This window comes from Suncus etruscus, chromosome 14 (genome assembly GCF_024139225.1).
Source record: "Suncus etruscus isolate mSunEtr1 chromosome 14, mSunEtr1.pri.cur, whole genome shotgun sequence".
Classification (NCBI taxonomy): Eukaryota; Metazoa; Chordata; class Mammalia; order Eulipotyphla; family Soricidae; genus Suncus; species Suncus etruscus.
Genome location: NC_064861.1, coordinates 92,077,329 through 92,104,815, shown reverse-complemented (window position 1 = coordinate 92,104,815; position 27,487 = coordinate 92,077,329). Strand labels below are relative to the sequence as shown.

Below are 27,487 nucleotides of genomic sequence, written 5' to 3'. Positions count from 1 at the left end.
GTGTGACCCAAAAACCACAATAAATAAATAAATAAATAAATAAATAAATAAATCAACTGCTCCTTCTCCTGGCTGGGAATAGGAAATGTCAGAAATAGATGTTGGAGGCTGAAGAGATCCCCCAGGTGGTTCAAGTTCAGGCACATGCCTTTCTCATGGCTGATGCCAATTTGATGCTAAGCACTAATGGTCAATCACACCATTAGACACCATTAGATATAGCCCCATCACTGGTGAGATTGACAGAATTCAAGTTGTGGATTGGTTGTGGATTGGATATTTGGAATATATATTCTGAATATAAAGAACCACAAGTCCACAGCAAACATTATAGCCAACAGGGAAAACCTAAAAGCTTCTCTAAGAGCAGGCACAAGATCTCATCCCTTCTGTTCGTTATGGTACTGGAAGTACTTGCCATAGCAATTAAGCAAGAAAAAAAGATATTAAGGGCATCCAGATAGGAAAGAAAGAAGTCAAACTTTCACTATTGGTGGATGACAGGATACTAGATTTAGAAAACCCTACAAATTCTACAAAAAAAAAAAAAAGCTCTTAGAAACATTAAATCTGGTCCAATCTTTTGGGAAAACAATATGACACTCCTTAAAAACAAACAAAAACACGGAATTAGGTTTCCATATGCAGCACCCCTCCTGGAAATAAAGCCTAGGGTCCCCAAAACACAATGCAGAAAAGGTATCCGCACATCTATCTATGTTCATTGCAGCATTAGCCAGAATCTGGAACTGCAAGAATCTAGAAACAATCCAAGTGTCCAAAGAATAGATGAATGGAAAAAGAACAGGTGGTACATCTACACAATAAATGACTGTGCAGACGTTAGGAAAAGAATGAAGTCAGGAAATGTGTTTAAACGTAGATGTGCATGAAGAATATCATGCTGAGAGGTATCAGGGGGAGAAAAGATTGGGGAGAGAGAGACACAGACTATGATCACCTTCATTTGCAGAACACATAAAAATTCATGAGAATAATACCTAAAGACAATAGAAATGGGGTCCAGGAGGACTGGTCCATGGTACAAAGCCTGTGACAAGGGAGAGAAGGGAGCACTATGACAATGACAGAGGGAAATAATCACTCTAGGAAAGAACTGGTACAGAAAGGTTAAAAAATGCATTCTGGGGGCCCGGAGAGATAGCACAGCGGCGTTTGCCTTGCAAGCAGCCCATCCAGGACCAAAGGTGGTTGGTTCGAATCCCGGTGTCCCATATGGTCCCCCGTGCCTGCCAGGAGCTATTTCTGAGCAGACAGCCAGGAGTAACCCCTGAGCACCGCCGGGTGTGACCCAAAGACCGAAAAAAAAAAAAAAAAAAAAAAAAAGAAAAAACTCTCTCAAACCTGTTGCATTAGCCCCTTGATAGATGGATTCTGGTAAGTTTGGTCTCTTCTGGATCTTTCTCTGGTGTCCTGCCAAGCTCTTTCCGGGTGGGATTCTTCTCCATTCCTCTTTCCTCCAGAGAAATTGGGTTGTTTGGTTTAAGTTCTGGGTTTTATTTGGGGAGGGTTTATAGAGGAGGATGCTGGGTGGCTCTCGGATAAAGTGCTCACACAGAGGACAGAGGAGACATAAAAACATGATTTATTCCAAACTTTGCGATGTCGAACAGGACAGTGGGAAGGACGGTTTGTTGGGTGGGTTCGAACTCCCAGACCCTCTCCTCGCCCCCCCCAGCCCCCAGCCCCGGGCTGAAGATCTGGGGAGAGCAGGATATTTTGGGGAGAGGGTTTGCTGGTCATCACTGCCGGTCACAGAGAAGGATCGGATTGGGAGGGGGTGTCGTTGGTGGAACCTGAGGCCCCTTAGTGAGTTTGACGGAGGTGTGGGGGCAGTGTTGGGGTTGACAGTGTCAATGACGGGGAATGGGACAGGGGAGAAGGGGTTTCTGTTAGGGGCGTTAGGGGTGTGTCTGGGGTCCGAATGGGTCAAAGCGGAGGAGGAAGGTGGAGGAAGAGGAGGAGGAGGAGAGGGCAGGGTCACGGCTTAACCTGGAGGGTCACAGTTTGGGGTCAGGAGGGTCACAGTCTGGGGTCTGATGACCGTTTTGGGGGGATCGGAAGTCACAGTCTGGGGTCAGGGGGGCAATTCTTGTGTGGCTGGGGGGGCCAAGGTCTGGCTGGGGAGGGTCACAGTCTGGCGAAGGCGGCTCACAGTTTTTTGAGTCCCGATGGATGAAAGGTCTAAAAACGGGCTTCCCGGAGGTGTTGGCTGACCGGGAGCTGCACAGTGATGTGGGGGGGCCCACGGCCCCGGGCGTTGGTGGTAGTTGGTGGTGGTGGTAGTGGTGGGACGCGGGTGCGTCGTGACCCCCAGCCCCCAACCATGATGGTGACGTTAAAAAGCCCTTGTCGGGTTTTAGAAAAAAAAAGAAAAAGAAGTCCACTGAACCAGGGTCTGAAGGGGACCCGACCACACATCCCCTCTCTCCTCCCCGTGCTGTGCTGTACCCCCAAAGCGTGGAGGGAGCCGGGGAGGGCATCCGGGGGTGCTGCTTCCAGATGGGCCAGGCCAGCCCGGTCAGTCTTGGCCTCCTCTTGGCTGGGGGTATGTCCAATGCGGTGCGCCCCACTGGGGATCGGACTTTGGGGTTGGGCCCAGGCCTTCTTCTCTTGCTGGCCCGTGCGGGTGGCCCCATCATACCTCGGACTCCAGACTGGAGAAGTGTGCGGAGCCCCTGCGGGTCCCCAGATCCCCACCCCGGTGTCTCCGGTGGTGGGAAGCGGTGGGCCCCAAGGGTGCCCCCCAATGCGCGGCGGCGCTGGCAGCGGCGGCCGCGCGGGCGTGGGGACAGCGGCGCGCGTGGCGCGAAGGCCCGGTGAGCCGGCGTGCGGGCGCGCTGCGTGGACACGAGCTCAGGTCCTCGAGGGAGCGCGAGGTGGGCGCGGGGGGCAGGTCCCAGCCCCCCGATCGCTGCGGGTGGCGATGCGGGTGTTGTGAAGCCCGGGCCCTGGGCGGGTGTGGGTGCGGGTGAGCGTGCGTGGGAGGCCGTGGGCAGCCGCAACGCGCGTGGCTGCGGCTGCGGCTCCGGCTGCGATGGTGGCGGCGGGGCGGGGGTCCCGCGGCGGCCCAAGGGGGCGGTGGCGGGGGTGCCCACCAGGCTCCACCGCCGTCCAGCCCGTCGTGGGAGCAGCTGAGATGGCGCGTGTGGGGCAGCAGCTCCAGGCTGGCACAGTGGCGACAGTGCCAGGCGGCCGGGCCGGCGGCGGCGGCTCGGGGAGTGGGCAGGTAGTCCCAGCTACCGGCCCGCCAGCCCCCCAACTTGTCCACCGACCAGTAGCGGCCGGGCGGGGGGCCCAGGGGTTCAGCGTACGGGTAGGGGGGGAAATCGGAGAACCACCAGGGCTCCAGGCCGCCCAGGGACGAGCCGCCCAGGCTCTCCGAGTCTTCGGATTCGGACGCCGACGGTTCCAGGTCCAGATCCAAGTCCAGGTACGGGCAAGGCCTGGTCGGCGGCTGCGGGGCTCGACGTCCGCCGGGCTGGGGTGCGGCTGGGCCTCCGGCACCCCCGGAGCCGCCGCCCCCGGCGCCCCCCGCGCTGGGCCCGAGCAGCGGCTGGGCCTCGGGGTCCGAGCGCGGCCAGCGCGCGGGGGCCGGGGGGCTCTCGTCCTCGAAGGCCAGGCGGCACAGCGGCGGCCCCACGGCTCCCCCGGGCCCCCCGGGGGTGCCCACGGTGGCGGACGGGGCCGTGGGCGGCGAGGGGAAGCCCGGGAAGGCGCCCACGCTCACGCCCACGCCCGTGGGCTCGGCCGCGTCCTTGTCCCGCACGATGGCGAAGTAGGACGGGGGCGGCTTCTGCGGGGGCTGCGCGGCCGGAGGGGACATCGGGCGCCCCCCGGGCCCGCGCGTGACGCCCCGCGCCTCGCCCACGCCCACGCCCGCGCCCGCGCCCAGGCCCTGGGGCTCGATGGGGCCGTAGTAGCGGTGGAAGCCGTCGGCCACCACGCCCGGAGGTGGCCCAGCGACCTTGGGGCGTCGCCAGCGGTCCAGGGCGGCGCGCTCGCGGGGTAGGAAGGGTGCGGGGCCCGGTGCGGGGCGCACGGCGGCGGCGGCGGCGGCTGGGTGGTAGGCCGGGCTGGGCAGCGGCTGCGGGGGTGGCGGGGGCTTGGCGGGCGGCGGTGCTGGGGCGGCGTCGGCGCTGCAGCAGCTGTACATGCCCTGCGGGGTGGAGTGCGGGCTGCCGGTCAGCGCGGGGAGGGATCCCCCAGGACACCCCTATCTGTTTTGGTGTTGGAGTTTGTTTGGGCCGCACTCGGAGGTGCTCAGGGGTCACTCCTGGCAGTGCTCAGGGGACCCTTTGGGATGCCCGGGATCAAATCCGGCATGCAAGGCCCATGCCTTCCCTGCGGTGCTGCTAACGCTCCGCTTCTGTTTGGGGGGCCACATCCGGTGGGGCTCGGGGGTCACTCCTGGCTCTGCGCTCAGGGACCACTCGTGGCGGTGCTTAGGGGGACCCTATGGGATGCCGAGGGTCAAATCCTGTGTGCAAGGCCAGTGCCCTCCCTGCTAATGCTCGGCCTCTGTTTGTTTTTTGTTTGGGGAGGCCACATCCGTTGGGGCTCGGGGGTCATTCCTGGCTCTGCGCTCAGGGGTCACTTCTGGCAGGCTCGGGGACCATATGGAAGGCTGGGGATCAAACCCCGGGTAGCCGTGTGTAAGGCCAAAGGCCTCCCCAGGGATGCTAACATTCCGTCCCTGTTTGTTTTTGTTTTGGGGCCAGACCCGGCTGCGCTCAGGGGCTACTCCTGGCTCTACGCTCAGAGATCGCTCCTGGCAGGCTCAGGGGACCCTATGGGATGCCGGGATTCGAACCACCGTCCTTCTGTTTGCAAGGCAAAAGCCCTACCTCCATGCTATCTCTCAAGGCCCCAACCCCATTCTTTCCTGCCCTAGCAGCAGCAGCAGCAGCATGGCCCCACCGGGCCGCAGGGGCCTGCCTACCCTGGAGAAGGCCAGCAGGAAGTCCATGCGCTGCGTGGGCCCCAAGCAGTGGCGCAGGCGCCAGTACACGAGGTGCTCCCAGGCAAAGACGAGCAGGGACAGCCCCATGGCCACCAGCAGCATGTAGAAGACGCCTGCCATGTTGTCGATGTCCAGCTTGCTGCTCATCACCTCGATCTTGTCGTTGTGGCAAATCCCCGATAGCCAGAGGCGCTCCAGCATCTCAATCTCGTCTGTGGAGAGAGCCAGGAGGAGGCACACATTTGGTCAGGGTCGCCAGCCCTGGCTGGCCTCCTCCCTAATGCCAACCCCTGCCCTGGTCACCCGCTGCCACCCCCCCACTGCCCATTGCCCCGACCCCCTTGGGCCCCCCGCGCCCCGCACCGTCCCCCAGGAACTGCAGCAGAGCCAGGTCGATGGGGCGCTTCCAACGGGAGCCTTTGTGCAGGGCGATGCCGTAGCCCGTGGTGGCGAAGACCTTGCCCGAGCCGATGGTCACAAGCTTGCAGCCCTCGTCCTTCCGCGCCATGTAGTTGAGAACGGCCGCGTCGTAGATGAAGGCGTCCAGCTTGCTGCCGGGGAGGGAGGGAGGGCAGGTCAGTGCCACCGTGGGAGCCTTGAGTGCCCGGCTCGGGAGGCTGGGCACCCTGAAGCTTGGAGTCCTTTCCTTTTTATTTATTTTTATTTTATGGATTTTGGGGTCACACCCGTCGGTGTGTTAGGGGTTACTCCCGGCCCTGCACTCAGAAATTTCTCCCAGGGCCCGGAGAGATAGCACAATGGTGTTTGCCTTGCAAGCAGCCAGGACCTAAGGTGGCTGGTTCAAATCCCGGTGTCCCATATGGTCCCCCATGCCTGCCAGGAGCTATTTCTGAGCAGACAGCTGGGAGTAACCCCTGAGCACCGCCGGGTGTGGCCAAAAAAAAAAAAAGAAATCTCTCCTGGTAGGCTCAGGAGACTATAGTATATAGGATGCCAGGGATCGAACCAGGATCTGTCCTATGTTGGCCGTGTGCAAGGCAAAATGCCCTACCGCTGTGCTATCTCTACGCCCCCCCCTTTTATTAAATTTTTGGGTCACACCTGGTGATGATCAGGGCTTACTCCTGGCTCTGCACTCAGGGATCACTCCTGCCAGTGCTGGGGGACCCTATGGGATGCCAGGAACGGAACCTGGGATGGCCATATGCAAGACAAATACTTTTCCTCCTGGTGCTAATGCTCTGGCCTTGCTTATTTGCTTTTAGGTCACAACTGACCTAAAAAGTGGTTATTCCAGCCTCAGGGATCATTCCTGGTGGTGCTCAGGGGACCCTAGTGGGATGCTGGGGACGGATCCTGGGTTCACCACATGCAAGGCCAGCGTCCTCCTTGCTGTGCTATTTTTCTGGCCCAATCCGAAGATGGGCCCGGTGCTTTGACTGAGTCAGTGAGTCTGTCTGTGTCCCTCTGTTCAGGGCAACTGGCCCTGGTGCCAGGCAGGGGTCTGAAGGCAGTTCCGTCAGGGGAGCTCAGGGCCTCCAGAACAGCCCAGGGAGGAACCTGAGCCCTGCAGCTTGTGCCCCCCAAACTCAAGAAAGTATTTATTTATTTATTGATTGATTGATTATTGGGCCACACCCAGCGGTACTCAGGGGTTACTCTCAGATCTGCACTCAGAAATCACCCCTGGCAGGCTCAGGGGACATATGGGATGTTGGGATTCAAATCACCATCTGTCCTGAATTGGCTGCATGCAAGGCAAAAGCCCTACCACTGTGCTATCTCTCGGGCCCCTATTTTACTTTTTAGTTTTGGAGCCACATGTAGTGGTTGCACTCAGGAATCACTCCTAGCAGTGCTGGGGGGGGGGGCATATGGAATGCCCATTAAGTGTGTGCTCCAGCACCCCAAGTAACATCTGTGCCACACCCCATGGCTCCTTTTTTGGGGTGAGGGTGGGCACACTTGGCTGTACTCAGGGGTTACTCCTGGCTCTGTGCTCAGGAATCACTCCTGACAGGCTCGGGGACCACATGGGATGTTGGGGATAGAACTTGGGTCCATTCTGGGCCAGTCATGTACAAGGCAAATGCCCTACCACTGTGCTATCACTCCAACTCCCAAAATAGGCTTTACTTAAGAAGAAGTTCTGGGGGCTGGAGAGATAGCATGGAGGTAAGGCGTTTGCCTTTCATGCAAGAGGTCATCGGTTCGAATCCCAGCGTCCCATATGGTCCCCCGTGCCTGCCAGGAGCAATTTCTGAGCATGGAGCCAGGAGTAACCCCTGAGCACTGCCGGGTGTGACCCAAAAACCACACAAAAAAAAAAAAAAAAAAAGAAAGAAGGTAATAAAATTAAAAAAAAAAAAAAAAAAAAAAGAAGAAGTTCTGAGGAAAGGGGTAGGGAGATGAAGAAAAATAATATAACAATAACATAATGTTGGGTCAGAGCGAAAGCACAGCGGGAAGGGCATTTGCCTTGCTAACAGCAGACCCTGGTTTAATCTCCAGCAACCACAGGGTTCCTGTGCAGAGCCAGGAGTAACCCCTAAGCGCTGCTGGATGTGGCCTAAAAAAATAAACAAAAAACGGGGCCGGAGAGATAGCATGGAGGTAAGGCATTTGCCTTTCATGCAGAAGGTCATTGGTTCGAATCCTGGCGTCCCATATGGTCCTCCGTGCCTGCCAGGAGCAATTTCTGAGCAGACAGCCAGGAGTAACCCCTGAGCACTGCCGGGTGTGACCCAAAAACCACAAAATAAATAAATAAATAAACAAAAATCTAAACAAGATAGGAAGGACTTAGAGAAAAGATTATTCAGACAGGAGGAGAAAATATGAAAAAGCAAAACCACATCCAACAGGCTCATGAACCACCTTGGAAAACCGAGACAAGATACGGCTTTGAACTGTGACTAAGAAATCATGAAATAGGATCCTAAAAAATAATTCCTGCACAGCTTATAAAATAAGCTTATAAAATAGCATAAATAAAGAATTCTTAGAAATTTTAAAAATACACTCGCAGCAACGGCCAGCTTCACAAAAGGCGGAAAGATAATCCGAAATATCCCGCGGGCAGAAGAGCAGGAAGATCAAGAGATGAATAAATTGGAGCAGAGACAGCGACCGGGGAGCTCTAGCTAGAGAGGGCAGGAGGCTGCAGGGGAGAGGGCAGAGAGACCAGGCAGGGAAAGGGGTTGAGAGATGGGGCAGGCTCTGTGTGCAGATGGCTGGACCCCAACATGGCCAGCTCCCTGGAGCACAGCTGGGAGTAGCCCCTGAACCCTGCCAGGAAGAAAGGAGGGAAGGAGAGATGGAAGGAGGATGGATGGGGAAGAAAGGAAGCAAGGTGGGAGGAAGGGGAGGAAGATGAAGAAGGAAGGAAGGAAGATGGGAGGAAGGAAGGAAGATGAGAGAAAGGAAGAAAGGGAATGAAGAAAAAAGGAGAGAAGGAAGAAAGGACGAAAGGAAGGAGAATCTCCCCAAATGAACTCTGGGAGGTCTCTTACAAGTGCCAACAGTGAGTGATGGGGACAACACTAAAAAATGAAGACAGTGAAGACAGGGAGAAGGAAGATTGGCCACACACAAGCTTAGGAGTTAGGATCTCGTATTTTCCAACAGAAATTTTGGAAATGAGAGAAGTACTGATCAACACCTTTCAAAATCTGTACAAGTGCAGCATGTAGGGAGTTTGCCTTGCATGTGACCAACCCGACTTCTATCCCTGGCACCACATATGGTCCCTGGAGCCCCACGAGGAGTGATTGCCCAGCATAGAACCAGGAGCACCACTGGGTGTGGCCCCCAAACCCAACCCAACACAGAGTCAAGATATCTGGGGCTGGAGCATCAGTGCAGCAGGGAGGGCATTCACCTTCTATGAACCTGACCCCAGTTCGATCCCTGGTTCCCATGTGGTCCCCTGAGCACTACCAGGTGTCCCCCCAAAAAGGAAAGGGGTGTCCTTGACACAATAGATCTAGAGCCAAGGAGATTCCACCAACAGAAAAGGTGGGTGAGGGGCCAGAGAGATAGCACTTGCATGTAGCTGACCTGGGGGAACCTGATTTGATTCCCAGCATCCCATATGGTCCCCCAGTCTGTCAGGGGCAATTTCTGAATGCAGAGCCAGGAGTAACCCCTGAGTGTTTCTGGGTGTGGCCCAGAAACCAATCAATCAACCAACCAACCAATCAAGTTTAAATAAATAAATAAATTTTTTTTTTTTTTTTTTTTTTTTTTTTTTTGGTTTTTGGGCCACACCCAGTAACGCTCAGGGGTTACTCCTGGCTATGTGCTCAGAAGTTGCTCCCGGCTTGGGGGACCATATGGGACACCGGGGGATCGAACCGCGGTCCGTCCAAGGCTAGCGCAGGCAAGGCAGGCACCTTACCTTTAGCGCCACCGCCCGGCCCAAATAAATAAATTTTAAAAGAAGCATAGGGGCCAGAGAGATAGCATGGAGGTAAGGCGTTTGCCTTTCATGCAGGAGGTCATCGGTTCAAATCCTGGCGTCCCATATGGTCCCCCATGCCTTCCAGGAGCAATTTTTGAGCCTGGAGCCAGGAATAAATAACCCCTGAGCACTGCTGGGTGTGATCCAAAAACCACACACACAGACACACACACAAAAAGAAGCATAGAGTCAGAGCGGTGGTGCAAGGGGTAAGGTGTCTGCCTTGTCCGCGCTAGCCTAGGATGGACCGAGGTTCCATCCCCTGGCGTCCATTAGGGTCCTGCAAGCCAGAAGCAATTTCTGAGCGCAGAGCCAGGAGTTAAGTGCCATTAGGTGTGGCCAATAAAATCCAAAACAAAAAAAAAAAGAAAGAAGAAGAAGAAGAAGAGGAGGAGGAGGAGGAGGAAGAGGAGGAGGAAGAGGAGAAGGAGGAGGAGAAGGAGAAGGAGAAGGAGAAGAAGGAGGAGAAGGAGAAGGAGAAGGAGGAGAAGGAGAAGGAGAAGGAGGAGAAGAAGAAGAAGAAGAAGAAGAAGAAGAAGAAGAAGAAGAAGAAGAAGAAGAAGAAGAAGAAAGAAGAAGAAAGAAGAAGAAAGAAGAAGAAAGAAGAAGAAAGAAGAAGAAGAAAAGGCGGGAGAGAATTTGCCAAGCAGCCAGAAAAATTGCACTAGGCAAATTGAAAGAAATAACAGACCACGGTGAAGTTCAGAACAAATGAAGGCTCGTGTGGGAGGAGAGAGTTACCAGTGGCTTCCTGGGTGCCACATGCGTGGGTGCATTTACTGTCATAACATATAAACATTGCACTTGCCTTCCAGCATTAGTGTGGGAAGCGGCGCTGCCTAGATCAAACCCAAGCGAATCTCTTCTCAATGGACAAGGGGCAGACTTGAGGTGAGAGCGCTGGAGATTTTCCTTGCACACAGGCAACCCGGGTTCGATCCCCCAGCATCCCAGAGAGACCTCCGAGCACTACCAGGAGTGATTTTTGAGCATAGAGCCAGGAGCAGTGAATGCCTGAACACTGCCAGGTGTGGCCCCAAAACAAAACCGAAAAAGAGCCAAGGAGAGGCCAGAAACAGAACCTTCCCCAGAACCCTTGGGGGTGCTATGCCCACCCCCTCAGTTTTCTGACTTTAATATGAGCCAGGGGCCACTGGGGTTCAGTGAAGAGAAGAGTCAGGTGGCCGAAGGAGCAGGGAACAAGCCCAGGCCTTGGCTATTACAGTTGCTGCGGGCGGCCACACACACAGAGACAACACAAGCCTTGAAAAATGCCTGGATGCAGGCCCGGAGAGATAGCACAGCGGTGTTTGTCTTGCAAGCAGCTGATCCAGGACCTAAGGTGGTTGGTTCGAATTCCGGTGTCCCATATGGTCCCCCGTGCCTGCCAGGAGCTATTTCTGAGCAGAGAGCCAGGAGTAACCCCTGAGCACCGCTGGGAGTGGCCTAAAAACCAAAAAAAAAAAAAAAAAAAAAAAAAGCCTGGATGCAACTTTAAAAAAAATAAAAGAAAGTTTAGGGGCCTGAGAGATAGCACAGCAGGGAGGGCATTTGCCTTGCATGAGGCTGACCCAGGTTCGATCTCCAGCACCCCATATGGCCCCCCCCCCCCCGAGCCTGCCAGGAGTAATTTCTGAACGCAGAGCCAGGAGTAACCCCTGAGCACTGCCGAGTGTGGCTCAAAAACAAAACAAAACAAAAAGACGAAAGGAAAAGGATGCAGCTTTTGAGGCCAAGTCTATGTTCTGGCAGGGTCCTCCTCTCCCCCCCCCCCCCAGGAAGCAGGGATGTATCCCCCAATGGCAGGGATAATGGGTGAGAATTCTTCTGATGGGACACTGGGAATGGCCATGCCCTGAATGTCCACCAAGAGGAACGGGAGTGTCCCCTGTGGTCCTAGGACGGTGCTAAAGGGTGACAGTGGTCAGGGAGTGACAAGGCACAAAGGAAGCCAAGTCTTACTGCACTGCTTGGTTCTGCTTAAGAATGGGAACTGGGGCCAGAGCCAGAGTGCAGCGAGGAGGGCACTTGCCTTGTAGGTGGCGGACCTGGGTTAGATCCCTGGCATCCCATAAGGTCCCCCAAGCCTGTCAGGAGTGATTTCTTTCTTTCTTTTTTTTTTTTTTTGGGGTCACACCCAGCAGCGCTCAGGGATTCCTCCTGGCTCCACACTCAGAAATTGCTCCTGGCAGGCATGGGGGACCATATGTGATGCTGGGATTCAAACCAATGACCTTCTGCATGAATGGCAAATGCCTTACCTCCATGCTATCTCTCCGGCCCCTCAGGAGTGATTTCTTTTTCTTTTCTTTTTTTTTTTTTGGTTTGGTTTTTCGGGCCACGCCCGTTTGATGCTCAGGGGTTACTCCTGGCTAAGCGCTCAGAAGTTGCCCCTGGCTTGGGGAGACCATATGGGACGCCAGGGGATCAAACCGCAGTCCTTCCTTGGCTAGCGCTTGCAAGGGAGACACCTTACCTCTAGCGCCACCTCGCCCCCAGGAGTGATTTCTAAGCACAGACCCAAGAGTAACCCTTGAGTGCCATCAGATGTGCCCCAAAACAAAAACAAAAACAAATTTGTGGAGTTGGGGGCCCAAGAGAGGACAGGGCCGAGGCACCGCTGTGCATGTGGCCCATCCTCCTTGGTCTTGGGTCCTGCCAAGTCTCGGGTCCTGACTCGAGCTCAGAGCCAGAACCGACTACTTCTGGGTAACCTAAACCCCAAATAAATAATAAATACATTGGGACTTCTGGCCTCTAGTCATGTGGAGACATGTGCCATGAGCATACAACATACATGTAAGCAATGTAACATAACAAATCATGACATCCTTTGAACATGCCACATACATGTGTGTGATGTGAGTAAGTGTGGCCACCACACAGTGCACAGATGACGCTTATGATGCCTTTTTTTGGGTTTTGGACCACACCCTATGATGCTCAGAGATTACTCCTGGCAATGCTCTCAGAAATCACTCCTGGCTTGGGGGACCATATGGGACACTGGGGGATCGAACTACATTCCATCCTAGATCAGCCATGTACAAGGCAAATGCCCTACTGCTGCGCCACTGCTCTGGCCCATTATGATGCTTCTTTTGGGGAAGAATGTCCCAAGAATTTTTCAGGAGACCTGGGGCTCCCTCTGGTGATTCTTAGTGAGATCAGCAAGGCTGAGGGGTGACTGTGGTCTGGGGGTATAAAGGGCTGTGTCCCTCCTCCAGTATGACATGCTCTGTCCTATTTCTCCTTTGTTTCTTTATTTTGTTTTGGGGCCAGCCACATCCAGGGGTGCTCAGGGAACCATGTATGTGGTATGCTGGGAATCGAACCTGGGTTGGCCTCATGCCAGGCCAGTGCCCTCCCCACTGTGTCATCTCTCAACCCCAGCAGCTACTTCCAGCAGAGGCCATACAGTAGGTACTGGGGCTGCTGGCATAGGGGACCAAACGGCTACCTGCTCTGCCACTGGAACCCAGGACATGGGTGTCAAATGCAAGTGCTTACCTCTGAAAGGTCACCAAGAGCAGAAAATGGAGTCTCTGCTCACCTTAGCTGGGGTTCACCCACAGTTCTGCTTAGTGCAAGTAAAGACCCTCTTTTGGGCAGATGTTTTCCAGTTTCACTTTTTTTCTGCCTTGTTGGGGTTTGGTATTTTGGAGGGGGCACACCCAGTGGCGTTCAGGGGTTACTCCTGACTCTGGACTCAGAAATTACTCCTGGTTCGGGGGACCCTCTGGGATGCTGGGGATTGAATCTAGGTCTGTCCCAGGCCGACCGTGTGCAAGGTAAATGCCCCATGGCTTTGCTATCACTCTACTAGTGGTCGGCAACCTGCGGCTCTTGAGCCACATGTGGCTCTTTCCACTTTGAATTTGGCTCTTCTGTGTGCCGGGCGGCCGCTCCAGGAGTCAGAACTCTGCTCCTAGCCTCTGTCAGTGCACGCCCTGTGTGGCTCTCAAAATAAATTTCAATCGTGGTTTTGGCGAGATTTGGCTCAGTTGAAAAAAAAGGTTGCCGGCTAGCCCTTTTCTGCCTTGGGAATGCTCCAGAGCTATTCCTGGTTCTGTGCTTAGGAGTGACCCCTTTTGGTGCTGGAGTGAATGGATGGGTGGATGATGGACACAGAAGTGGCCTGTTTACACCTGTCTTTCCTGTGTCCAACTGTCCTGCATCCTATATGGTCCCCCAAGCCTGTCAAGAGTAATTCTTGCATGTAGAAGGAAGGAGGTTCGAATTCCGGTATCCCATATGGTCCTCTGAGCCAGCCAGGAGCAATTTCTGAGCATAGAGCCAGGAGTAACCCCTGAATGCTGCTGGGTGTGACCCAAAAACCAAAAAAAAAAAAAAAAAGTAATTCTGAGCTCCGCTGGGGGTGGGCCCCCCAAAAAGAAAATCAGTTGGAGGATAAAGCAACAGTGAATAAGGAGGGCAGGAGAAACCTTATTTTAAAAAATAAAGTTTTTTTAAATAAAAAAAATAAAGTTTTTTAAAACAAAAACTTTATTTTTAACAATAGTGACCCAAATAAAACATTAAAGAGAGAAAGAGAGAGTAACTTGAGGATGGAGGTCCCGGATCCCTTAAACCCTGAGCTGCAGGGGAAGAAGTGCAAAGGGACTTCTAGAATAAAGGAAAGTCAGGAGACAAGGATGCCTGTGGATGGCAGCAGAGAGACCTCCACGGAGAGATGCTGGCAGTGCCAGCATGTCAGTATAAGAAAACAGACTCTCCTGGTCCCTGGTCAGCCATAAGAGGGGCCTGTACTTTTAAGCGTTAAGGCATCAGGGTCCATAAGTGTCTCTTGTATATCAGGTCAACCCTTTTGGTCACTGTGCCCTCCTACCAGGGTCAATGGAAGGTAGAGTCAGTGTGGGCTAAGGCTTCTGGAGCAGAGCCTGAAACAAAGGAGGTATAGAATGAATGGATAGATGGATGGAGGGAGGGATGGGTGGATGGTGGGTGAATGGTGGGTGGATTGATGGATGGGTGGGTGGATGGATGAGTGGATGCATGATTGGATGAGTGGGTGGTGGGTGAATGGATGGGTGGGTGGTGGATAGATGGATGGGTGGATGGATAGAAGGGGTGGTAGATAACTGGATTGTGGGTAAATGGATGGGTGGATGGATGTACAGATGGTGGGTAGATGGTTGGGTGGATGGATGGGTGGGTGGGTGGGTGATAGACAAATCAGTGAGTGGATGGATCGATGAATTGTGGGTAAATGGACGAGTGGATGGATGAATGAGTGAGTGATGGCTGTTTGAATGGGTCAGTGGATGTGTAGATGGATAGATGTACAGAGGTGGAGGGTGGATGGGTGATGCATGGATTGGTGGGTGGATGGTTGGGTGGGTGGATGTATGGTGGGTAGATGAGTAGATGGACTGGTGGATGGATAAATGGGTGGATGGGTGATATGAATGGGTGGATGGATTGATGGGTGGATGGATGAATGGGTTGGTGGTGGATGAACAAATGAATGGGTGCATGGGTGAATAGATGAATGGGTTGATGGATGGATCGATGGATGGATGAGTATGGAACTGATGATTGAATGAGATAGATGGACAGATGATGAGTGAATGGGTAAGTGGATGGGTGGGTAGATAGAACAGATGGACAAGTAGATGGATGAATGAATATGACAGATGTTTGGTAAATGGATGAATGGATGAATGGACAAGTGAGTGAGTGGATAGATAGATGGAAGGTATATAACAGTAGATGAAGACAGATAAATAGTTAAACATTTTTTCCCTGTCCTTCATATCCATGATCCTCCAAATTCAATACACACCAAGGTCTATTTGGACAAGCGACACCACTCCGGCCTCCAGGCTTTTGTGAACTCCCCACCTTTTCCCTACCCAGAGAGAAATATCCATGGAGGCCAAAGAGTTGTTCTGACTCAGAAATCACAGTTCCCCTGGAAATTATTCTTTGGGAGCCGTGGTAGAAGGAGGAATGATCCCCACAAACACAGTCACACCCGAATACCTGGGATCCCACATAGCGAATATAAATCAGTGGAGGAAGTCGAAATGGCAGATGATCCAGGCTTCCCCAGGTGGCCTTGTGTTTATCGGGCCATACCCAGCATTTTTGGTGGGCTACTCCTGCTTAGTGTGGGGACCACATGATGCCACGGATCTAAGTTCAAGCTTCTGCATGCAGAACCTGTGCCACAGCCCTTTGAACTCGCTCATTGCCCACACAAGCTTTCTTAGGAGAGGAGGTGGGAAAGATGAGGAGAGGACATGATGTGGGGACAGTGTGTGACTCAGGGCCTTGGTCCTAGGGGTGCAGGATGCTCGGGACAGGTGGATGGAGAAAAGCAACTCAGGAGGGGAAACCAGGAGATGGGTGAAAGCCACTGACTGTCGTCTTCTTTTGTATTTTTTAAAATTATTTTGAGGGCCAAAGAAATAGCATAGAGGTAGGGCATTTGCCTTGCACGCGGCTGACCCAGGATGACCTGGGTTCCATCCCCGGCATCCCATATGGTCCCCAGCCTGCCAGGGTGATTTCTGAGCGCAGAGCCGGGAGTGACCTCTGAGCGCTGCTGAGTGTGGCCCAGAAACCAATCAATCAATAAATAAAAAGTTTACAAAAACTTTTCTTTGGCGTGGAGGAAGAGCCATACTCAGCCATGCTGAGGGCTGCCTCATGGTGGTGCCCAGGGGATCATATGAGATGTGGGGATTGAATCCGGTATGGCCACATGCAAGGCAAACACCCTCCCAGATTGGGTTGCCTTTTCTTCTTGCATTCATGGTTTGGTTCCACCCGGATACCCTAAGCTCCCTAAGGAAAGGCTAATAAAGAAAAGGGGTTCAGAGGACGAAGAGGTAGTATAGCCGTAGGGCGTTTGCCTTGCATGCAGCCAACCCTGGACGGACCATGGGTTCGAATCCCAGCATCCCATAAGGTCCCCCCATTGCCTGTCAGAAGTGATTTCTGAGCCTAGAGCCAGGAGTCACCTCTGAGCACCACTGGGTGTGACCCAAAAATAATCCCCCCCCAAAAGGAAAGGGATCCAGGCCCAAGGGGAGGGGCGGGGCTAAACAGAGGGTTAACCAAAGGGATGGGGTTAGGTCAAATCAGAGCGACCCTAAATAATGGGGCATGGCCAAACAAGAGAGCAAGGGTCAGGTTAGATTGTGGGCGGAGTTAAATCGAGGGGTGTGGCTAAAGCAAGGGGCAGGTCCCATTTAAGGGTGGGGCCAATTTAAGGAGTGGACCTAAGTGGGAAAGGCTTTGGACCCAACTTGTAACCTGTCCTTGGAACCCGATTTTAACTTTTCCCCTATGATTTGGGAAACTGATATTAAGAGCATCAAAAAAGGGGCCCCAGCAGTAGCACAGCAGGGAAGGTGCTTGCCTTGCACATGGCCAAACCAGGTTTCATCCTCAGCACCCCATATGGTTCTCCCCTCCCAAGCTTGCCAGAAGTAACCCCTGAACGCCAGTAGGTGGACCCCAAAACCAAACCAAAGCAAGCCAAACCAAAACAGAACAAAGAGCCAGAGACAGTACAACAGGTTAGACACACACTTTGCAAGTGACCTACCCCCAATTAATCCCAATACTTCAGCCAGTGGTGACCCCTGAGCACCACCAGATGTGACTCCCAAGCCAGAAACATTACAGCAACAACACAACAACAGAAACATCCATCACCAGGAGAGATGGGCGGGTCAGGGCCATGTCAGGCACGTGTCTGAGATCAGTGCCCATTCTCTGGATTCACATGGTCCCCCAAGTACCACGGGGTGCAGCCCTCGGGCCCCCATGTCTTGGGCCTTTGCATTGCATTGACCCCTGGCCCTGCTGGCTGGGACCCCCGAGAACCTGAGCTGAGCACCTCATCAGCCGCCATCCAAATCCTTCTGGACCAGAACGAGCCCCAAGGGCTGGTGCATTCCCTCATAGCTCGTTTCCATCCTCAACACGACAGGTACCACATGTTAATACCTCAACATGGCCGGGTTTAGCACCTCTGGGCCTAAGCATACTAATACCAGCACATGCTCGAACTGCTTAATTCCAGGAGCTCAAAGCAAATATTCCTCAAAACAGCAGCCAATACTTTTCTCATCTTCATTTCATTGAGAAAATCAAGGCTCAGAGAGGCTGAGTAACAAACCCGAGGTCACACAGCCCAGGAGGTGCCCAAGTAGGAACGGAACTTGGGTTCGGGGGCAGTAGAACTCAATTTCTGGGGCAGAGCAGTAGGGCATTTGCCTTGTATGCGGCTGACCCAGGAGGGACTTAGTTCAATTCCCAGCATCCCATGTGGTCCTCCCCTCCCTGCCAGGGGTGATTTCTGAGTGCAGAGCCAGGAGTAACCTCTGGACACCGCTGGGTGTGGCACAAGAACCAACCAACCAACCAACCAACCAACCAACCAACCAATCAATCAATCAATCAATCAATAAAGTCTAAGAAAAAGAAAGACCTTGGGTTCTGACCCTCAAATGGGGAGTGGCATATTGTCTTCCCGTCCTCTGGGAGGAGGGGGTTCACTCTCCATCTATAGGCCCTCTGCCCCTTCCAGCTGACCCCTTCCTGCAGGCTTGGGAGGCTTAAGCAATGAACTGAGGGTCCCTCCCCCTCCAGTGTCCCCACCCCCCCACCCCACCCCCGACCGCGCCAGCGCTGACCCTGCCTTTAGCTGCGTGAGCGCTTCCTCCACCCGGGGCTGGTTGTAGCGCACCATATAGCTGTGCATGTCGGGGTAGTTGCTGCGGATGTTCTTCTCCGTGGACCCGTTGGGCACCGTCCCAAATTTCAGCGGGGGATACTGCTCCTGAGGCCGCTGGAACTGGGGTGGAACAGGGGAGTCAGGCGTGGAAGGGGATGTTCCCACCCCATCCCTCCAGGCCCCCCCGCAGGCCTCCATGCGGAGGAAGTGCTCCATCCACCCAACAGCTCCATTCTGGGGAGACCCACAACAGGGACACCCTACCCAGCATTGACCTCAGTGCCTGTCAATCCCTTTCACCACAGCAGGAAATGCATTTCTGCTTGAGGCTGCCTCCAGCCCCTGCAGCGACTTAGATATCTGTGCAGAGATGAATTTTCTTTTCCATTCATCTATCCATCTATCCATCCATCCATCCTTCCACCCATTCATTCATTCATTCATTCATTCATCTTTTGGTTTCAGGGCTGTTCCAGGCTGGCTCTGCATGCAGGAATCACTCCTGGCAGTGCTCAGGGACTCATATGGGATGCCGGGGATCAAACCCGAGTCAGCCGTGTGCAAGGCAAACACCCTCCTCACTGTGCTCTCACCCCAGAGTAATCTTGAACCAGGCCACATCCAGCATGGCCCGACCACGGTCCCCTTGGAAAAGATGAACCCCACTTGAGCTCAGCCAGGACCCCAGAGGGCTCCACTTTGCCAGGCACTCATCCTTCTTGAGTTGGGAGGGGTTTCCCAGGCTGCTCTGGCAGGGTTTGGGAGTAGCATGACCATGCAGCCTGAATTCCTCTTTTTTGACAACAGATGGAGCCAGAGCAGAATGAGATGTGCTGGCTTGGGGTCAAATGCAAATTGGAGGCAAAGGCAAACAGTGGTCAAATCAAACCCCCTTATTAGGTAAGACATAAACGTTTCTCCTGTGCTATTCTGACCTGTTCCATTCAGAAAATGAGTCAGTAAATAAATGCTCGCTGCAACTCAATGCCCTGTTTTCTCCTTCTGGAGATGGATCATGGCACCCAATTAACCCCTTTGGTCCCAGTGTGCTCCAGAGACTACCCGTGTTCCAGGAGGAGGGAAGACCAGAGGTGAGGGGGGTGGGCTTTTAAATCGACTTGACAGGATAATTTTTCGGGGGAAGGTGGGGGTGGTTTGGGCCAAGCCCAGTTTGCTCAAGGCCTAATCCTGGCTCCTTGCTCTGGATCACTCCTGGCAGGGCTCAGGGGATCTGAATCTGGGGGTCGAACTTGAGTCAGCCGGTTGCCAGGCCAGTGTTTAAGTGCCTGGACCATCTCTCACTCTGGCTTTGACAGGATGATTTTATGATCTGACATAATCCGTAGAAATTTGGGTCTGAATTTTTCACGTCATGGTTTTAAATTTAATTCTGGAGATATGAGGCCATAACGTTAGCACAGCAGCAGGGCATTTGCCTTGCATGCAGCCAATCCAGGAGGGACCCAGGTTTGATCCCTGCCATCCCATATGGTTCCCTGAGCCTGCCAGGAGCAATTTCTGAGAGCAGAGCCAGGTGGAACCCCTGAGCGCCACAGGGTCTGGCCCAAAAACCAAATAAATAAATAAGAAAAAAATAATTCTGGGGATAGGGGGATTATGATGACTCATTTCTTTTGTATTTTATGAGAACTGATTTCCACTGGATAAGCAATTTCAAAAAATGAGCCCTGGTCTAAAAAGATAATATAGTGGGTAGGGTGCTTGCCTTGTACACCACCCAATCTGGGTTTGATCCCTGGCACCCCATATGTTCTATTGAACTCCTCCAGGAGTAATTCCTGAGCACAGAGCCAGTAGTAATCCCCCAGCATTGCCCTGTGTAGCCTAGAAACTAAAATAAAATAAAAATAAAATGAACTCTTTGTCAATATCAGGGGGAATGTTTAAGCATTTCTGGGTGAATCACTAGTCTTGAACCTTTTTCTGGGGAGACATCCCCCAAATCCGGATGCTTCCCTGCCCCAGCCACCCACACACCTTCCGGTCACTGAGTCCAGACACCGTGTCCACGTATTCCTCCTGGATCATGAAGGCGGCCAGGTTGGCCGTATAGCTGGCGAGGAAGATGACGGCGAAGAAGGCCCACACCAACACCATGATCTTGCTGGTGGTCCCTCGCGGGTTCTCCACGGGCACCGAGTTATTAAACACCAGGGCCCAGAGCAGCCAGATGGATTTCCCGATGGTGAAGGTCGAGCCGCCGGGGCCTGCGGGAGCCAGGATAAGGAAGGGGACATGGACTCCAGTATTCTTTTTGTACAAGGCTGGCCCAGCTGAAACTACAATCCCCAGCGTCCCCGTGGGCCAGGACCGCCTTGGAAGGCCAGAGCGTGACCCCGGGTGCTGATGGGAAATGTAGTTCTAGCTGCTGCCGTCTGGGGCCGTCGAAGGGAGGCTTGCTGGAGGCAGAGGGAGGGACTCACGCTTGCCAGTGGCCAGGCTGCGGTTGTAGCCCACGGGGCTGAGGTACTCGAAGATGAACACGGTGACGGCGACCACGGTGAGGCACATGACAAACATCATCACCCACACGGCGGGGCTGTAGGGCTCTGGGGAGCGAGGGAGGGAGGGGGGACGTGTGGTCCTGGCTGAGACGAATATTGGGCACAGACAGGGCAAAGGAGACAGCCCAGACCTGCCACTGCCGTCCTCTGTCCTCTTTGCAGGACAGGCCATGGGAGGGGGTACACAAATAGAACCCCCCACTCCAGACCCCACATTCAGTGCCCCACATTCAGCCAGACAGCAAACTCTGGGTGCTCCTAATGGGGAGTCGCCAGCCTCACCCCACTCCAAGCAGATTCCAGAGCCCCTGTCTGGGATAGCCCAATTTATAGCCCAAATTTGGCCTCTCCCCTCCATTCTCTTCTCTCCAACCTAGTCCCTCATGGCTCCTAAAGTCTCAAGGACAAAGTCCACTTACCCACAACACGTGGACTCTGCCTGATTTCTCTCATCTCTGCCTGATTTCTTACTCAAACCCAACCCAGAGAGGTAGATTAGTGGTTCAGACCCCCCCCACACACAGTTGCATGCCGTCAAATCCTGCACAATCACCACCACTGCTGTGAGTGACCCCGAGTTCAGAGCCAGGAGTCTCTCTGGGCACTGCTGGATAATGCCCTACCCATCCCTCTGAAAGAACAAAAGTCAGGGCTGGAGAGATAGCATGGAGGTAAGGCGTTTGCCTTTCATGCAGAAGGTCCGTGGTTCGAATCCCAGCGTCCCATATGGTCCCCCGTGCCTGCCAGGAGCGATTTCTGAGCATAGAGCCAGGAGTAACCCCTGAGCACTGCCGGGTGTGACCCAAAAACAAACAAACAAACAAAAAAAAGAAAGAACAAAAGTCAGCTTTTATTTTTTGTTCTATTTTTGAGGCCACCTTCAGAGGTGCTTATGAGAAATTCTTTTGTTTGTTTGTTTGTTTGTTTTTGGGTTACACCAGGCAGCGCTCAGGGGCTACTCCTGACTCTACACTCAGAAATCACTCCTGGTAGGCTCGGGGGACCATCTGGGATGCCGGGGATTGAGCCCAGGTTCATCCTGGGCAGCCACGTGCAAGGCAAATGCCCTACCACTGTGCTATCACTTCAGCCCCAGCTTATGAGAAATTCTTGACTCTGAGCCAAGGGATCACTCCTGGCAGACTGGGGATCAGATGTGGTGGTGGGGATTGAACCTGGGTCAGCCACATGTAAAGCAATTCCCTGCTCACTGTACTATCTCTCCAGCCTCACAAACCTAGCTTTCCTACTGAGCCTGACCCCTTCCAACCCTTACTCCCATCCCTCTCTCTCACAGATTTGGTTTAGATTTGGGGGCGACACCCAGAGGAACTCAGTGCTCACTCCTGACCGTGTGCTTTTTTTTTTGGGGGGGGCACACCAGGCGGTGCCCAGGGGTTACTCCTGGCTGTCTGCTCAGAAATAGCTCCTGGCAGGCACAGGGGACCATATGGGACACCGGGATTCGAACCAACCACCTTTGGTCCTGGATCGGCTGCTTGCAAGGCAAACGCCGCTGTGCTATCTCTCCGGGCCCTGACCGTGTGCTTAAGGCTCATTCTTGGGTGCTCAGGACTCTGTACAGTGGTGAGGACTAAACTCAGGTTTGTCTCAGGCAAGGCAAGCATCTAACTCGCAGTCCTACATCTCCAGCCCCAGATTCCACACTCACTTCTCTCCACCTGGTTCACTGCCCCCCACCCCCACCCCTTGAGCTCCTCCGCCAAGGTCCTGCCCACAAACCCCTTCACTAAGTTCCTCATTTTTTCCCCCTATTGCTGTACTCAGCGGTATTCAGGAAACACTCCAGGTGGCACATGGGGGAGCATATGGGATATTGGGGATGCAACCCTGTTTGGCCATGCCTTACCCACCACTATTTTTTTTTATTACCCACCACTATTATCACTCCAGTCCCCCTTCATTCTATTCCCTCATCACTCTATTCCTGCCCCGCCCCCCAGGGCCAGGGAGGACTCTCAGGGGTGGACTCTTCGCGCCCCCACATGACACATGACAGAAGCCTCAGCTCCAGCCCTTGCACTCATGGACAAGAGAAAGCAGGTTTAGTTGGACCCTTTCTGGAAGATTCTGCCATGAAGACAGAGGCTGGACATGAGGTTTCTGCCACCTAGGATTCCTTAGCTTCAAGGTTAAGGTGACTTTGCTGGGAAAAATGATGTCTCTCCCCCCCCCCACCCCTTATTTTTGGCTACACCCAGCAACGCTCAGGTGTTTACTCCTGGCTCTGTGCCCAGGAATCACTCCTGGCAGACTCAGAGGACCCTAAGGGATGCTGGGGATTTAACTCAGGTTGGCTGTGTGCAAGGTAAACATTCTACCCACTGTGCTATTGCTTCAGTCCCCAATGTCTCCCATTTTACAGACTTTGAAATGGAGATTCAGAAGGGATGGGTGAGGTTTGGTGAGGTGGGTGGGCAGCCCCCCAGGCCCAGGGTGTGCTCAGGAGTTAGTCCCGGTTTTCTGACACTATTACCAGGTGTCAGTGGCTGACAGTCCCCTGCTTGGCTGTCCTAGGGTCCAACTCACCAAGGAAGGCCGAGGGTGACACGGTGCCATTGCTCCGCGCCACCATCACACTGATCCCAGTCTCCACGAAGGGAACAGAGAAGTCCACGATCTCGGACCGCTCCTCATTGATGGTGAGGGAACCGATGGCCATGTCAGCACGCTGGTAGAACACCTGGGTGAGGGTGAGGTGCTGGTGAGGGCACCCAAAGGGTTGATGCGCAGGAGGAGGACGGTGGGCAAGACGGGTCAAGGGTGGAGCCCGAGCCATAGGACAGCGGGTAAAAAGTGCTTGCCGAGCATGTGCCTGATCTGGGTTCGATCCCCAGCACCCCTTAAGGTCCCTAGGCACTGCCAGGAATGATCACTGAGTGCAGAGTCAGGAGTATGCTTAGAACACTGCAGAGTGTGACCCCAAGTAAAACTGATCAAAAAAGGGATCACAGGATGAAAGGGGGAGGGTCCAGCTGGGCCTGCACTGGTGAGGACTGGGGGAACAGGAATGGGAAGAGATGGAGGGCCCCAACCCTCAGCCAGTCAGCGCCCCCACTCCCCCCTCTGAAGATGATCTCCCTCCTCTCTCTCCCTCCTCCCCTTCCTAATCCCACCTCCTCTGCTCCACCCCTCCTAATCCAGTCCCTCCTCTTGGCCACGCCCCCTAAGCACCCCACCTACTCCCTCCAGTCCAGGGGTCCTGACCCCTGCCACATCCTCAGAGTCCCAACCCCTGTCATTCAGACCAGACCTAGGCAATGAGCATGCCCTTAGGCCCTGCCCCTTGGCACAAGACCCGCCTCACCTGAGACCACGCCCTTACATAAGACCACCCTGTGATAACCACGCCCCTTGTCGACAGGCCACACCCACTCACAAGAGGCCAGCCCATTTTCCCCTAGCCACGCCCAAAGGGAAAGAACACACCCCTTACCAGAGGCCTCGCCCTCAACCTCCCGCCCCATCACCTTCTTTCTGGCCGGGTCATACCTCCCCTATCATGCCGTTCCAGACACCATCGATCTTCTTGCCGTGCTTTCCGTTGGTGACCAAGTAGAGGTCGTAGCTGAAGCCAATGGTGTGCGCCAGCCGCTTCAAGATGTCGATGCAGAAGCCCTTGCAGCAGCGCTTCTCTGGGCGGGGGGCATCGGGCGGGGGGCTGCGGGGAGAGAGAAGGTTTGGAGGCGCCGAGGAGTCCCCCAACCACGTGCTGTGTCAGATTTACACCTAGACTGGTTATCCATGGAGCCTCATAGAGCTCCCAGAATGAGAAATGTATTCCTATTCCCCTGTCCCCTAGGAAGGGGAAGAGATCTTGGTAATATTTATCCATGGCAAAGAATCCATACAGGCAGGAGGGTAAAAAGGCAAGAATTGGATGCAGAATCCTTTGTCAGCCTACCAGCAGCTCCAAAAACCTAGAGCTCGCTAGTTAGCTGCCCCCAAAGACCCTGAGCACCTTGCTCGAAATTTCTTTATTAAGGTCGTAGGTGGGACAACAGGCAGAGATAAGGATTTTATAGCAAGGCTTCCATATATAACACCCACCCACCATGCTGCCTTCGGAGCTAGATGAAAGTGTGTGTCTGTGTTGGCTTGAGGGTCATTCAAGGTCACCGATTTAAAGGGCCCTCTGGGGCCCCGAGGAGAAGGGGCTAGCTCGTTGGAAGGTCAGCACAGCTCCTGGGCCCCCCGCTGTCACCTGTGGGTGCGGTTGAGCTGGCTGCGGCAGGGCACCGAGTCCCGGATGCACGTGCCGCTGATGGGGTCCGCGGGCTCCACGATGACGAAGGGCCGCTCCTCCAGCGTGGCCACCATGAGGTGTTGCGTGTCGTCCACCGGCTGCAGGAAGCGGCCGTAGCGGGACCACAGTGGGTACTTGAGGCGGAGCGTCTGCTGCTCCCAGCTGCCCACCTTGGCCAAGAGAAAGGGATTCGGGGTTTACCTGGGGCGCCTTCCAGAGAGCTCCCTGAGTCACCTTCCTCCCAGCCAGAGTGCTTTTCTCCTCCCTCAGATCCAGAAGTAAAGGTTTGACCATCTTCCTCTTCCCCAGAGGGCCCAGAAGCCACTTGGGGTCCAGGAGCCGCTGAGCTTTCACCCCCCAGCATCAGGGATCTCTTGCTTCTTTCTTTCTCTTTCTTTCTTTCTTTCTTTCTTTCTTTCTTTCTTTCTTTCTTTCTTTCTTTCTTTCTTTCTTTCTTTCTTTCTTTCTTTCTTTCTTTTTTCTTTCTTTCTTTCTTTCTTTCTTTCTTTCTTTTTCTTTCTTTCTTTCTTTCTTTCTTTCTTCTTTCTTTTCTTTCTTTCTTTCTTTTCTTCTTTCTTTCCTTTTCTTCTTTCTTTCCTTCTTTTCTTCTTCCTTTTCCTTCCTTCCTTCCTTCCTTCCTTCCTTCCTTCCTTCCTTCCTTCCTTCCTTCCTTCCTTCCTTCCTTCCTTCCTTCCTTCCTTCCTTCCTTCCTTCCTTCTTTTTCTTTTCTCGTCACACCTGGAAGAGCTCAGGGATTACTCCTGGCTCTATGCTCAGAAATCACTCCTGGCAGGCCTGGGGGACCATATGGGATGCAGCATTCGAACCACCATCCTTCTGCATGCAAGGCAAGTGCCCTACCTCCATGCTATTTCTCTGGCCCACCAGCTTCTTTCTCTAGGCTACCAAAACAGCGTGGGAGTGGAGCCATGAGAGGCCCATCCCTTCTGTGGGCGGGGCTAGGGAGTGGGCCTTCTCATGGGCAGTGCTTGGAGATGGGCCCTTCCTATGGGGCGGTACCAGGAGGCGGGGCTTCTTGGGCCGGGGCCAGGAGAGGTTCCTCTATAGGAGGCGTGGCCTATGAGGGGTGGAGATTACCCCATGATCCCTCCCAGGGGCGGGACTTGGACTCACCACCTCCCAAGTCCTGTCTCTGGTCAGAGAGATGACCACTAGCGAAGGGTTCACCAGAAAACCGTCCTCGTTGAAGGAGTAATCTCGGTTATCCCAGGTGATATTCATGAAGTACCTGGCCAGCAGAAAGAAAGGGGTCATGTGGGATATGGCAGAGAAATTCTTCTCTCTACTCACCAGGTCCCCTACTTTCCAGCTGGAATCCCACCACCAAGATGCTGAAAGCCCACGTATAACTAACTCTTCTCTGCCCCCTTCTCTCCTCCAATTTGGCTTCTTGGCTCCCCCAAGACAAGATCCCTACATCCTTCCCGATTTGAGACCTCTGTAGGACCCCCAGATTCTGCACCCATATCTGATCACTTCCCACTCTCTAGTTCTGTGCCCCCCACCCCTTTTGTGACCCCCCACACACACTGAAGGCAATGGGTGAGCTCTTCTATCTCCAGACCATTGCAGATGCTGTACTCTCTGCCTGGAAAAAATCTTTTTGGTCCCTTCTCAGTTTGATGGCTAGGGATATTTCCATGTCTCGCCTGGGGGTGAATTCCTCAGGAAGTAGCCCCCAGGAGGTTTTGGGTCCCCCAGGTCTCCAAGTCATGCTGGGCATGCTGGACTCTGGATACCTATCCCTGGACTCTGGACACTCATCTCCTAGTCTCTGAGTTTGATTCTTTGTTTGTTTTTGGGCCCACCTGGCCTTACCAGGAGTCACTCCTGGCTTTATCCTCTGGAATTACTCTTGGTGGTGCTTGAGGGATTCATATGGGATGTAGGGAATCAAACTCAGGTTGGCTATGGACATCCTGCCTGCTGTGCTATTTGCTCCCGCCCTTGATCTTTTTTTTTTTTTTTTTTTTTTGGCCACATCTGTGTTACTCCTGGCTCAGTGCTCAGAAATCACTCCTGGCAGGCTCAGGGGATTTTATGGGATGCCGGGAATCGAATCCAGGTCCATCCTGGGTCGGCCACATGCAAGGAAAACATTTGTCCTACCTCTAAGCTATCTCTTCGGCCCCTGGGCTCTTGGTCTTCTTGCCCTCATGCTCTTCCTGCTGGGCTATTTGTCCCCCAAATTCCAGCTTTCTTCCCCTGGGATCTCTATGGCACTCCCAAATGTTTACATTCTAGCCTCTGCCCAGCCGCCGGCACTCCCAGACCCCAACTCTCATGCATTCATCTGCCTGGAAACACTGCAACCCCACCCAATGCCCACCTTCTCCCTGTGCCCCCCCCCCCACGAGGCCTCCGTGTGACCTGCTCCCTTAGTCTGGATTATTATTCTGTTTCCCAATGGTTCAAGACAGCTCTTAAAATCAAGTCTATCTCCTACCCTGGCTGAGAATTTTCCATGTGTACCCCCAATTTTCCCTTGCTCTTTCTTCCCTCCCCCCCTTTTTTATCATTAAGAGCTTTCATCAGTCAGCTGTATACACTATAT

At 53.7% G+C, this 27,487-nt stretch overlaps 1 protein-coding gene across 1 annotated transcript in view; it reads right to left on the bottom strand.

Moving 5' to 3' along the window:
• Positions 1-1,854: 1,854 nt before the first annotated feature.
• Positions 1,855-27,487, bottom strand: part of GRIN2D (glutamate ionotropic receptor NMDA type subunit 2D) — a 34,644-nt gene continuing 9,011 nt past the window's right edge. Inside the window, exons 3-12 of the mRNA XM_049786311.1 lie at positions 26,047-26,161; positions 24,871-25,082; positions 24,159-24,327; positions 23,196-23,349; positions 20,565-20,690; positions 20,119-20,348; positions 18,080-18,240; positions 5,348-5,535; positions 4,964-5,196; positions 1,855-4,180 (exon numbers count right to left, since the gene is read on the bottom strand). Of these exons, the coding sequence (XP_049642268.1) occupies positions 2,660-4,180; positions 4,964-5,196; positions 5,348-5,535; positions 18,080-18,240; positions 20,119-20,348; positions 20,565-20,690; positions 23,196-23,349; positions 24,159-24,327; positions 24,871-25,082; positions 26,047-26,161 (3,109 nt within the window). The 3' untranslated portion in view covers positions 1,855-2,659. The remainder of the gene's footprint in view (positions 4,181-4,963; positions 5,197-5,347; positions 5,536-18,079; positions 18,241-20,118; positions 20,349-20,564; positions 20,691-23,195; positions 23,350-24,158; positions 24,328-24,870; positions 25,083-26,046; positions 26,162-27,487) is intronic.